This window comes from Neophocaena asiaeorientalis, unplaced genomic scaffold (genome assembly GCF_003031525.2).
Source record: "Neophocaena asiaeorientalis asiaeorientalis breed wild unplaced genomic scaffold, Neophocaena_asiaeorientalis_V1.1 scaffold240, whole genome shotgun sequence".
In the NCBI taxonomy this organism is placed as follows: Eukaryota; Metazoa; Chordata; class Mammalia; order Artiodactyla; family Phocoenidae; genus Neophocaena; species Neophocaena asiaeorientalis.
In genome coordinates, this window is record NW_020185331.1 from 6,757,957 (window position 1) to 6,771,096 (window position 13,140).

General features: G+C 41.4%; 1 protein-coding gene across 1 annotated transcript in view; it reads right to left on the reverse strand.

The window, feature by feature from the left end:
* Nucleotides 1–13,140, reverse strand: part of CFAP43 (cilia and flagella associated protein 43) — a 99,956-nt gene that overhangs the window by 82,435 nt on the left and 4,381 nt on the right. Inside the window, exons 3-5 of the mRNA XM_024734977.1 lie at nt 9,747–9,843; nt 4,362–4,529; nt 1,125–1,275 (exon numbers count right to left, since the gene is read on the reverse strand). Coding sequence (XP_024590745.1) covers nt 1,125–1,275; nt 4,362–4,529; nt 9,747–9,843 — 416 coding nt within the window. The remainder of the gene's footprint in view (nt 1–1,124; nt 1,276–4,361; nt 4,530–9,746; nt 9,844–13,140) is intronic.

Sequence of the window (13,140 nt, forward strand, 5' to 3'; positions counted from 1 at the left end):
ATAACGCAGGTTCCAGAGGCTCAGCAGAATCCAGCCTCTTACCTTCATCCCAAAGGCCCTGCATGTGTCACTCTCTACTCTCTGCCTCGCTCTTGACCATCACTGCACCTCATTCCCCCTCACTTACTCTGCTCCGGACACAGGGCTCTTTTCTCAGCTCCTCAAACATACCGAGTTCTTTTCTTCCCCCAGGGCCTTGGCAGGCGCAGTTCTCCCTGCCTGAACACTCTTTACCCTGCTTATAGTAGGAGGAGCGCCTCCTTGTCCTTCAGTCATCTCCCCGGAGGCCTTCCTTGAGCAGCATGTTAATCTCTCTCTCACCTCCACGCCCACCTCTCATTTATCCTGTTGTAATAACTGTCACGTTTCACAACGATTTGCTGTATCTCTTTACTTCTGGTGTTGGTGGTGCTGCCGCTTTGTCTCCCTGGTAGAACGGAAGCTCCGAGAAGCAGGGTTATTATGCCTGGTTGGTCGCCATACGACCCTGTTGCCTGAAACAGTGCCTGCTACCTACAAGGAGCTTGCTAAGTATCTGCTGAATGAAAAAAACTGAGTAACTGTTGGCAAACAGCTACTTATGAAGCTTTCTTCCACCGTTCTCCACTGCCTCATTTTCTCCTAGATTTGCTCCTGCTTCTGTGACTGTCCCCCCTCAGGCTCCTCTTCTTCCTCCTGTCTCTTGGCTGACTCCTTCCTCTCCGGCTCTCTTCCCTGACACCCTCTCTCTCCTTTTCCTCACCCCCTATCCCCTGCCCCCCGCCACGCTCCCACCATCGTCTCTGGCGGAATGACTCTGACCACACACTGTGTCTCCAGCCCTGCCTTCTCCTCCCTGACACTAGGTCCAAGTTGCCAGCTTCCACCTGGCATCTCCACCTGGATGCTGCCCAGCACTCCAAAGTCAGTATGTCCAAAACTGAAATCACATCTGGGCCCCCTGTTTCAGTTAGCAAGGCCATCATCTTCCGAGTCACCCAAACTCAAAACTCCAGAGCCTTCATCTCTCGTGGCCTCCAGGGCTAGTCTGAAATAAAAACCAGGAAGGTCCTCTCTATCCTGCATGTCTCATGGGATGGTCATGAACGCAAATAGGCAAACACGGAGAGGGGCCAGGTCATTACCCTGAAAGTTTCTGCCTCTTCACCCACTAGTCCGGCAACGGCTGACACAGGGAGCACAGGTCCATAGACAGGATCTTTGGGCAATGATTGGGGAAAAACTACATCTGTTTCATTACAAAGTGACCCATCTTCCAAAGGCAGTTTTACTGACCTGTGGAAGAAAGAGACATCAGAATAATCAGATTAACAGAAACAAGTCATTGATGGAACTGCTGCATATCAGTGGTAAGCAGAATGGGAGGTGTTACAACTCATTAAAAAAACCTAGCAAAAACCAGATGAAACCAAATAGTAGATTTAAAAATATATATCATAAAAGTACAAGTAATACACAGTCATAAATTAAGTATATAGGGATTTTTCAAAAAGTTAATATGTAAAGCAGGAATTGTAAATTTGAACACTGACAGGGGTTAAGCAGGTGGTATGTGGCCAGGTAGGATTGTGGCAGATGGGAAAGTGTTTTCCCTCCTGTGAGACAGTGGAAAATATGTATATAGGTCTCTTCCTAGTTTCCTGGCACAGAGGTCCTGAAACCCTTGTAAGTCCCCAAGTGATACGAGAGCATTTGGAGCATCTTCTGTGCTACTGATGCGATTCTAGGTGGGCTCCTGGGTGGCTCCGGAACGGGTGCTGGTCACCAGAAAGACCAAGCCATGACTAGAAGCTTGGAAGTTTCAGCCCCAACTCCCATCCTCCAGAGTGAGCAGAGGAGCTGGAAATGCAGCAAATAATTGATCGTGTGACATGAGGAAGCCTCCATAAAATCACAATGGTAGGGAGTCTGCAGAGTCCCAGGAGTCACCAGGTTGGTGAACACATACACTCGGGAGGGTGGTGCAGCCCAACTCCATGGGACAGAAATTCCTTCATTCAAGGCTCTCCAAGACCTTGCCCTACGTGTCTCATCATTTAGCTGCTCATTTGTATCCTTTATCATATCCTTTAATAAACTAGTAAATGTAAGTAAGTGTTGTTGCCCTGAGTTCTGTGAGCTGCTCTTGCAAATTAATGGAACCCAAGGAGGGAGTCACTGAAACCTCTAATCTATAGCCACTTAGTCAGAAGTACAGGTAACAACCTGGGCTGCAGCTAGCGTCTGAAGTGGAAAGGGGAGGACAGTCTTGTAGGACTGAACCCTTAGCCTGTGGAATCTGACTCTGTCTCTGGGTAGATAGCGTAAGAATTGAGTTGAATGGTAAGACACCCAGCTGGTATCAAGGAGACTTGCTTAGTGCCGGGAAAAACCTCCTCCACAAATGTCAGAATTGAAGTGTTCACTGTGAGTAGTAAAGGAGACTCATGGGGAAGAAAAACACAGTAGGGAAGAACTAGGCTTTTCCCTACATAGAAAAAGAAAATCTGAGTTTTTTTTCTCTATACACACCCCCTAAAGCTGGCAGGCACCACTCAGTTCCAACCAAGAGGGTTTGCTGACTTGTGAGAACTTTGGTTCCAAAATTTCAAGAGAAAATCATAATCTGTATATTTATGAGAAATTTCTCAAATTTTAAATATTGGCAACACACATGGACCAAAAAAAACATAAATGTAGGTTGTATTCAGCTACCTTTACAACCTCTAGTATCAAGAATTTATTTTCAGATTTGCCAAATATTTACTTTTAAACCACAACATGGCTATAAAAGTGAGTTTAGAGAATTCATGGCTTCATGTGTTAAACTCAAAATGGTTTTGGTTATGTTTTATGAATGATGAATAATTTTGAAAAATGATCACGCAAAAACAGTACTTACTACTCAAATGCAAGACTTAACTAAGTATTTTCAAATCCTGCTTGTTTTCTGATCCAGGACAATCCACTCACTTTGCCTCCCACTTTATTTGCCTATAGAAAGATCACAACTCAACATTCAGAGATAAAGAAGCATATTCAAGGGAAGCAAAAGGAGAGAAAGATGTGATAAATTACTTGCCTGCCGTGGCGAGGATCTGATAGAGACATTACCCACTTTATAAAAAGGTACAGTGTTGTCAACTCTGCCTTGAGACAGATTTGGCTATTCAATGGGTTCTTGTAAAAATGAAATTGAGACATAAAGAATACTGAGGAGAAAGAAGTGCCTCTCAGGGTTTTCCATTAGAAAACTTCATTTACTAACTTTACATTGCTCTTTAAGAAGGCAGTTTTTCAAAAACTGCAATTTCAAGGATGTGTATGTCCAACGTTTCCTTAGTCTTTGACTTTGGGGAGTATGATGAGAATGGTCAGCTCAGGGGCACCCTGAGTCTTTGAATTCTTTTCAACAAAGGTACCATTATTATCAGCTATCACCAGGACATTGGTCATAGAAGTTCTCTTTGACCCAGTTCTATTTAAACAGGCAATTCCATGACTTCACTACATGCAACTACCCTTTTGTTTACAGATAATGTGGCTGAAGGTATAATCTACACACTTCCCATATCTAAAAATTTCTTATTTTTGAGATTTCAGTTGGGCATCAAAGTAATAGGAGCAAAAAGTGATAACATGACCTTTTTATTAAAAAAATAATTATTTATATATATAATTTTGAAATAATAAGAGCAAATACAATTTTGATTTAAACCATGTGGGAAAAGCTTGATATTTAAAAGAAACTCAGTGGGAAATCAAAGCACAGAGAATCCTTTCGAAATGCAAACAACCACTCCATGGAAATTATATTGATATATGTAGAAAGAATGTTTTAAGTCAAGATGCACATTTATACAGATGAACCCATTTGCAAGGCAGAAATAAAGACACAGATTCAGAGAACAAACGTATGGACACCAAAGGGGGAAAGCAGCGGGGGTGGGGTGATGGTGGTGGGATGAATTGGGAGATTGGGATTGACATATATACACTAATATGTATAAAACAGATAACTAATAAGAACCTGCTTAAAACAAACAAATAAATAAATAAATAAGGAAGGGGAAAAAAAAAGAACCTTCTGTATAGCTCAGGGAACTCTACTCAATACTCTGTAATAACCTATATGGGAATAGAATCTAAAAAAGAGTGGACATATGTATATGTATAACTGATTCACTTTGCTGTACAGCAGAAACTAACGCAACATTGTAAATCAACTATACTCCAATTAAACTTAATTTAAAAGTATTTAAAAAACAAACAAAAAAAAGGATGCACGTACAAGGCCACTTAATTCACCAGACTGATCCAATCACCTTACATGAATGCAAACAAAAATCCCCACTTTGTTGTGTTGCAATAAAGTCTCTTACTTTGCTTCAAGATAATGCTCCTGGTTACTTCTTTCGATTGTCCACACAGTCACTGCACTTGGACTTGACAAGCACAACTGGTGCCAGTTCATGGGGTTAAAAGTCATCTGGCTCACATCTATACCGGGTTGTGATTTCTTGCACAAAATGACACCCGCTTCCCAGTTCCTGAGAGGAAAATTGAGTTTGGTGAAAAATAATTCTTATGAACTTCATATCTTGAGAACATTTATCTAATTATCTGAAAACAATTTACATAAATTGAGAATTTATGATATAACTTATTAACCTATGATCTTAATATCAAATTTATAAATAATTATGCTTATCATTATAGTGTGCCTTCCTAGGGAAGCAAAATAACTATTTTAAAATATTACTCTTCAATATGCTACTAAGGCTGTTTTATCTCCTTATCAAATTTGGATTTGACCCATTCAAATCTAGAAAATGTAATATATCATCACATTTGCTGAAAAGTAAGTGTAGGTACCTAAATCTCTTCGTACACGAGTACTCCTCATAGATCGAGACGTGCTGTACACACTGATGCCAGTAGACCATTTACTGAGCTTTTAAAATCATAGTACTAGTACCTTGAAACAGACTAAATCATTTACCTATTTGAGAGAATATCGTGAATGCCTATCACGAGAAAGTTCCTTTGCTAGATGACATACACAGAAAAAAATTTAATGTTGAGCTGTCTGACTCCTGAATGGAGCCAGAACTCCATTCAGGGTTGTGGTTTGCGAATTGGAACTAATAGGTGTGGAGCTCGCCTTGTCTATCAGCTCCCTCCTGCTTCCACCTCTTTCCATCCCCGTCACAAAGGTCCCATCCATCAATATCGACCATTCTCTTGCTGGTACCACTGGTTCCCTGGATTTTTTGACTTTCTGCCTCAGATGCCTGGGAAAACCCATCAACCCTGGATGGATACAACTGAAAGCCTGGGCAGTTGAGAGAAAAGAAGAAAGATCACAGGACTAAGTGCGTCAGTGACATTATAAATTCATGGTTACCACCCCCAGGGACCCTCTATACCACCTCCAGTCCTGCTATGTTTCTCTGGCTGGTTTTCTCTCCTGTTCTCTAAAGTGCTGATTTTTTAATACTCTCCACTTTCCTGAAGCCTCAAACTCCTCCACCTCTTTCTTACTCTCAGTAAATGATTTCCACAAAGAAAACAGAGGCCATCAGCTGAGAATTCCTCCAAATTTCTGCTAGCGAGTGTAGTGACCTGCCAGGATCTGTATCATTCTTTCCCTCTCCTCTTCTGTTACAATGAAGGCATATCCTTCCTCCTGCCTAAGGCCAATTTCACCACCTGTGCTCTGGACCCTACAGGTCCTGACTTCTTAGGAACGTTAGTTTATCCATTGTTCCTTCTCTTCTGCACCTTCAGACTCTCCTTCTCTCCTGACTCCTCCCTGTCAGCACTTAAATTAAGCACTCATCTGTACTATCTTAAAAAAAAAAAAAAAAAAGCCCTCCCTCAGTCTCACCCTTCCACGTCTCTCTCCCTCCCTTCGAGCCAGACTTCCCTAGCAAGTTGTTCTAAACTCACCGCCTCCTCTTTCTCACGCCCACTCTCTCCTCACTCCAGGAAATCTGCATCCCATCACCACCATTCCATTGACAAAGCTGTGTGTCTCCAAGATCCACTGACATCCGCCTTCATCTCAAACCCAGCAGGCACTTCTCAGTCCTTGTCTAACTTCACTTCTGCAGAATTGGACTCCGCTCACCACAACTACCTTCTGGGATGACTGTTGGACTCTCTGTCACACGGCTCTTATGGGACACCCCATACCTGTCGGCCTCGCACTGTCTCTGGGACCTGGACCACCTCTTCTGCCTAGCTGACTCGGTGGCTGTCCAGCAGTCTACACTTCAACTAACTTCACGGGCACACCTCATGCCCGCTCCACACGCACAGAGCCATCCCAGGTTGCAATAAATCTGAAAGCGTGGCGGAGTTAATACCCTGGGCAGGGAAACTTTGATTGATAGGGTAACGGGAGTAGGTGGGTAAGTTCCCATATCTTCCTCTCCCTTCCCCAGCCCCCTGTGTCATAGCCCAGGGACTGTCCATGTTCACAGGAGTCCATTACGGCCTCTCAGAAGACCACCTGTGGGACAGAGCAGCCAAGTGGTACCCAGTAAAGTAATGTGCATTCACATTGGCTCCTTCCCCTTCCCTGCCCCCTTTTCCAGCTTGCCTCCCACCTGGAACTTTACTCCCTCCTAAAGAAGTCGCTGGTGAGCTTCCGGCTCAGGCTCTGCTTTCTCTGGAATCCAGGCTGAGGCGTATTCTGGAACCTCCATGCCTCTGTCCCTCTTTGCTCCATGACTGCTCCTTCTGAGTGTCCAGTGAGATCCCTCTGCCTCTTTCAATCCCTTTTATTGGTCTTCCTCTAGGTTCTGTCTGAGGTTCCTCTGTAGGTGCTCTAATCCACTATTCGCACTGTGATTACTAATCTGATGTAACAACAACCAAATGTTAATCTCCAGCCCTCTCTCCTGTGCTCTGGGTCTGGCTATCTAGGACAGTGACAGATTGTGTCTCTCAACATCTGTTCTCCATTTCTTCCTCTGAGTAACAGAACCCCTGGTTTTTAGCCAGGCACATGTCACCCACAGTGAGGACCATATTTCCCAGCTTCCCTTGCAGCTTGATTTGACTTGTGACTAAGATGGCCAGTGGGATCTAAGTGGCAGTGGTGTGTGCAGCTCCCAGGCTGGGCATTCCAACAAATGTCTGTGTCCTTCCCCTTATGCTTTTCCTTTCCACATGGCTCCCCAGAATACATGGCTGGTGCCCCACTTCAGACTAGAGATGAGGGCAACACGCTAGGAGTAGGAGAACAACAAAATAGGGTGGACAGGTCCCAGACACTGGGGAGCCACCAGACCAGCCATGGGCTGCTCATATCTGGACCGCTGCATGGGAGGGAAAGAAACTTCAGTTTTGTTTAAGCCACCTCTTTAGGGTGATTTGGGCTTCTGTGACAGCAACTGAACCTAAATCCTAACTGATATATCAACTGCCCACTGGACATCCCCATTTCTTTATCTCAGGCACACTCAGCTGTCCCAACTCATCTTCCCCATTGCCTCGTCCAACCTCCCTCCACCCATGCTCTCTATATCTTTCTGAAAAGCACCACAACGTCCTCAAGTTTCCCAAGTCACAACTCTGGGTAAAACCCTCAACTGTCCCTCTCCCTCAGTACCACGCCCAACATTCAGTCGGTCACCCAGCCTCATGGTACTGCCTCCTAAACATCTCCACTTTTCTCTGTCCCTATACTCACCACCCCAGTCCATGCCACAACCATCTCTCATCTGGACCACCACAGCCTCCTAACTGATGTTCATGGCTTACTTCCCTCCAACATCCTTCCATGATGTGACTAGGAGTGTCCTTACATGCAGATCTAATCATGTCACATCCCTGGTTAAAATCCTTAATAGTCTCCCAATGTCTCTAGGATAAAGGATGTGCCTACTAGCATGACTCATACATAGGGTGAGTATCCTTCTGTATTAATTATTGATAACATACCCCTTTCACTCTCACAAGTGTCCTCATTTGGATGGTAAACTACATGGTCACATATTTACAAGGCTGCTCATGAGCTGGCCTCAGACTGTCCCTCTGGGCTCGCCTCTCATGGCTGATCTCTTGTCCTCATCATTATGATCTCTTAATTAAATCTGCAAACTCACCATATTTTCTGACCTCATGGCCTTTGCACATGCCTTTCCTCTGCTTAGAATCCTCTTCCTTTTCCTCTTCACAAAGCTGATTCCTACTCATCCTTTAAGTACTGCTATGGTTGAATTGTGTCCCCCACAATTCAAGGGTGGATGTCCTCACCCTCAGTATCTCAGAATGTGACCTTATTTGGAAGGAGGGTCTTTACTGAATTAAAAGAAGCCATTTAGGGTGGCCCTACTCCAATATGACTAGTATCCTTATAAAAAGGGGAAATTAAGAGACAGATACACATACAAGGAGAACACCATGTGAACACGAAGACAGTTATTCACAATCTGGAACAGACTGTCCCTCACAGTCCTCAGCAGGAGCCAACCCTGCTGACACCTTGATCTCAGAATTCAGGCCTCCAGAACTGTGAGACAATAAACTTCTATGTTTAAGCCACTCCGTTTGTGGTACTTTGTTAATGGCAGCCCTAGAAAACCAATACAACCATCAACAGGTGAGTGGGTAAACAAACTGTGGTACATCCATACCATGGAATAAGAAGGAATGAACTATTGAAACACACAGTACATGAGAGAATTTCAAAATAATTGTGCTGCATGGAAGAAGCCAGACCAAAAAATAGAGTATATAATGTATGTGCAATTCTAGAAAAAGCAAAGTAATCCAGAGTGTGAGTAAACACATCAGTGGTTCCCTGGGGCCGAGGGGCAGGGCAACGATGGTGTATAGGAATGTGTGGCAAGAGCCAGTAAGGAAGGGTCTGAAGAGCAAAGGGAAACTTTTGGAGGTGATGGATATATTCATTATCCTGATTATGGTGATGATTTATGGGTAAGTCAAAAGTTATCAAGTTGTGTGTGTGTGTGTGTGTGTGTGTGTGTGTGTGTGTGTGTGTGTGTATGCAGTATATTATACACCAGTCATACCTCAGTAAAGCTGTTTTTTAAAAAAGTAACTCTGCATAAACTAAGTGTTGTTCTCAGGATCTAGATTATTACATTTTTTCCTGAGAAATGCTGGTATGTAAGGAGTGTCCTCAACCATTGGTGGAACATTCTGCATTTCCCCTTAATAAGATAAATTCCCCCCCTGAAGCAGTTTATATTATGGATGGAAGAGCGAGTGCAGCTTTGAAGGTGGCCACATGAAGTGACTCAGAAAAGACCAGGCATGTGTCTTATTCACAAGTATTTCCTCTACAGCTGGAAAATGGGATATAATGTTCCATTCTCTGAACATATAATTGTTCCAACGTCCCTAAAAACAATTACTCAGACTGAGCTCTAATATAGAGACCATCTTAATTTCAACGTTAGTGGAAAATATGAAAATAATTCAAAGGTACAATTTGTTTTAAGAAAAGATGAAACTTTATGTACTTATCCATGTGCTCTGTACCTGACGAAGGAAATATATTATAACAGGTTAACAAAAAGAGAAAGACGGTAATTAAGCTCTTTTAGCTTTTGCCCTGCCAATTTTCTGCCTGAAAGTAGTGACTATATTAAACCTTATGATTAGGACTTTTATTCCTTCCATTTTTCCTTGTTCTGGATTTTTCATGTATATGTCCTTTGTTACAATCCAGAAGGACAGGATTAAAATGTGACCCAATGAAAGGAATTCTGCAGGAGGCTGCAACTTACCAGAGGGCCAGTTCAAATTCTGGGAGGGAGGAGTAACTAGCCAGGTAGGTGCCACAGTAACTGAACGAAAGTAAAGTGTAGTCCAGAAGAACATTGCCTAAAATACAAAATCCATTACGAGGATTTAACCATTATGTTCAGATTAACTATAGTCTTATAGTTTAATTTCCCTTATCTAATAATTTTTACGTAATTCAAAAGCATTTGGCTCCTGGAATAAGAGATGTCTTGGTTGATTTCTAACACTATTAACAGAAAGCTATGAGCTAAGTTCAGATACATGTTTAAAAGATTTTAGAGTGAATTAAGACCACAAGGTCACTCTCTCTAGTCTTCAGTGCAAAACTGACCATGCTGCACCATGTATGTCCCCATTTGGCTTGAAACGGCCCAAGAACCATAAAATATTCCATAACTATATGAAACACAGTAATTAGAAAAATTATTCTAACAACTTGAAAAACCCTGGGGAGTTGTAGTAATTCTAGCTTACTTCCATATCTCTGACTCTTAGGCCATATCTGGCCCTTAGCTTAGTATCTTCCAGTTCTTGGAACAACTATAAAAGGTCTATTCTCATTTGTACCTACAGTTGAAGAAATGAAACGTGACATTACAAGTCTTAGCAACAATGTGTTTAAAATGTGCATCACGAGGATGCTAAAACAGGGAAATGTCGGCTTCTGACTCCTTGCATATGAGCCTCTGGTTTCCCCTCCTTTATCTGCTCTTCTTCAGTGTGGTTCCATAGATGCAGGCTTTGCCTTCTCCTATGTCTGTCTGTACATTCATGTCTTTGTATCAATTTTTACCCCCACCTTCAACAAAAAAGAATGCTATCAATTTCACTGCACTCTGCCTAGCAATTAGGAACTTTAAAAAAATTTGTGAACTTGATAAGCAGAATAACCTCATCTTGGTTTAAAAGACACTTTTTAAAATGAATATTGAGATGGAAGAGTTTTTATGTTTTTGGTCGTTGGTAGTCTTGTAGTTTGGGCAAGTTCCATTGTTCTAATGAATATCTGTCTTTTTTCTTATTGTTTCATAAATGCTCTGAAAATGTTTGGTTATCCTTGTTCCAAATACTTCCCTCAGTTTATTATTTGCCTGTTAATTTTTCATGTATTTTTGATGTTCATAAGATTAAAATTTGTATGTAATCAAAAACATGTCTATTTAAAATTTTATCCTTCGTGTGAAAAGTTCTTTCCCATCCTCAAATTATTTCAGTTTTCTACCACGTTTTTTCTACTTTTCAATGGGTTTGTTGTTTATAATGAACTCTTATTTTTGTTTGATATATGTTTTGATGTACAGTGTGACATGAGTACCTAACTTGATACTTTTGTTCTCATAGTTTTAATACCATTGTTGAATAATCCATATCATCTACTGTGTGCGTATGTGTAGGGGAGCATCTTCATCATATACTTAGCTGTATATATTTTAGAGTCTGTCCCCAGCCTTCAACTCTTCCATTGATGGAGTGATCCCTGCACCAATACAACACTCTACATAACTATAGCACCATAATGCTAAGAGGGCCCTCTGCCTTGGCATCAATCTCCTTCAAATTATTCCCATTCTCTACTTTTTGTTCTGGAAGAATATTCATTCCATTTAAGTACTCCTGGCTCTCTAAAACATATGACAAACCTATGAATTATACTCTGTGAAGATATGAGAAATATTTTTATAATAACTGGACTCTCCATGCAGGAATATGCCTATGTTTAAATATTTTATATCAGTGATTTTTGTAGTTTTCTTCCTTAAGGTCAGTCACATTTCTTCTTTGGAGTATTCCTAAGTGTTTAAATCTTCTAATTGTATGGATATTTATTTTGAAACCAGCATCTTACTGAGCATTATTTTATTAGTCCCAGTATACTATTATGCATTAACTCCTTTCCCATAGGTATAATTTTTCAGTTTCATATTTTGTTGCATTGGCTAGAAACTCCACGTTGGTTTGTTTTTGTTTTTTTTTTTTTTTTGCGGTACGTGGGCCTCTCACTTGTGCAGAGCACAAGCTCAGCGGCCATGGCTCACGGGCCCAGCTGCTCCGCGGCATATGGGATCTTCCCGGAGCGGGGCACGAACCCGCATCCCCTGCAACGGCAGGCGGACTCTCAACCACTGCACCACCAGGGAAGCCCCTCCACATTGGTTTTAATATTAGTGGTAACAACAGGCATCCTTGATGACTTAGTCCTAATTTTATTATAAATGTCTTTAGAGTTTCATTATTCAATATTAATGTTGGCTATTTGTTTGAATTAACTTTCAATTGCTTGTACAGGGCTACAGCCAAATAATAAAGCTGGGGAAATTATTTTTAATTTTATTTTTAATTAAAAAATATTTTATTGGAGTATAATTGCTTTACAATGTTGTGTTAGTTTCTGCTGTACAGCAAAGTGAATCAGTTATATGTAGACATATGTCCCCTTTTTTTAGATTTCCTTCCCATTTAGGTCACCACAGAGCATTGAGCTCCCTATGCTATACAGCAGGTTCTCATTAGTTATCTATTTTATACACAGTAGTGCATACATGTCAATCCCAAACTCCAGTTCATCCCACCCCACCCCTCTTGGTATCCATAAGTTTGTTCTCTACATCTGTGTCTCTATTTCTGTAAAGCTGTGGAAATTTTAAAGATGAAGGGTAGTTACGGTCCATGTACAGGCATACTTTGGAGATATGGGTTTGGTTTCAAACCACCACAATAAAGCAAATATTGCAATAAAGTGAGTAACAAATTCTTTTCGTTTCCCAGTGCATATAAAAGTCATATTTATACTATAGTCTATTAAGTGTTCAATATCATTATGTCTAAAAAATAATTTCCTTAATTTAAAAGTATTTTATTACCAAAATATGCTAAGCATCATCTCCGCCTTAAGTGAGTCATAATCTTTTTGCTGGTGGAGGGGCTTGCCTCCATGTTGATGGCTGCTGCCTGATGAGGGTGGTGACTGCTGAAGGTTGGGGTGGCTGTGGCTATTTATTAAAATAAGACAATGAAGTTTGCCACATCAACTGACTCTTCCTTTCATGAACGATTTCTTTGCAGCACACAATGCTGTTTGGTAGCATTTTACCCAGGGTAGAACTCCTTTCAAAATTAAAGTCAATCTTCTCAAACTCTGCCACTGCTTTATCAACTAAGTTTACGTAATATTCTAAACCTTTTCTTGTCATTTCAACAACCTCGCAGCATCTTCACCAGGAATAGATTCCAACTCAAGAAGCCACTTTCTTTGCTCATCCATAGGAAGAAACTCCTCATCTCTTCAAGTTTTACAATGAGATTGCAGCAATTCAGTCACATCTTCAGGCTCCATTTCTCATTCTAGTTCTCCTGCTATTTCCACCATATCTGCAA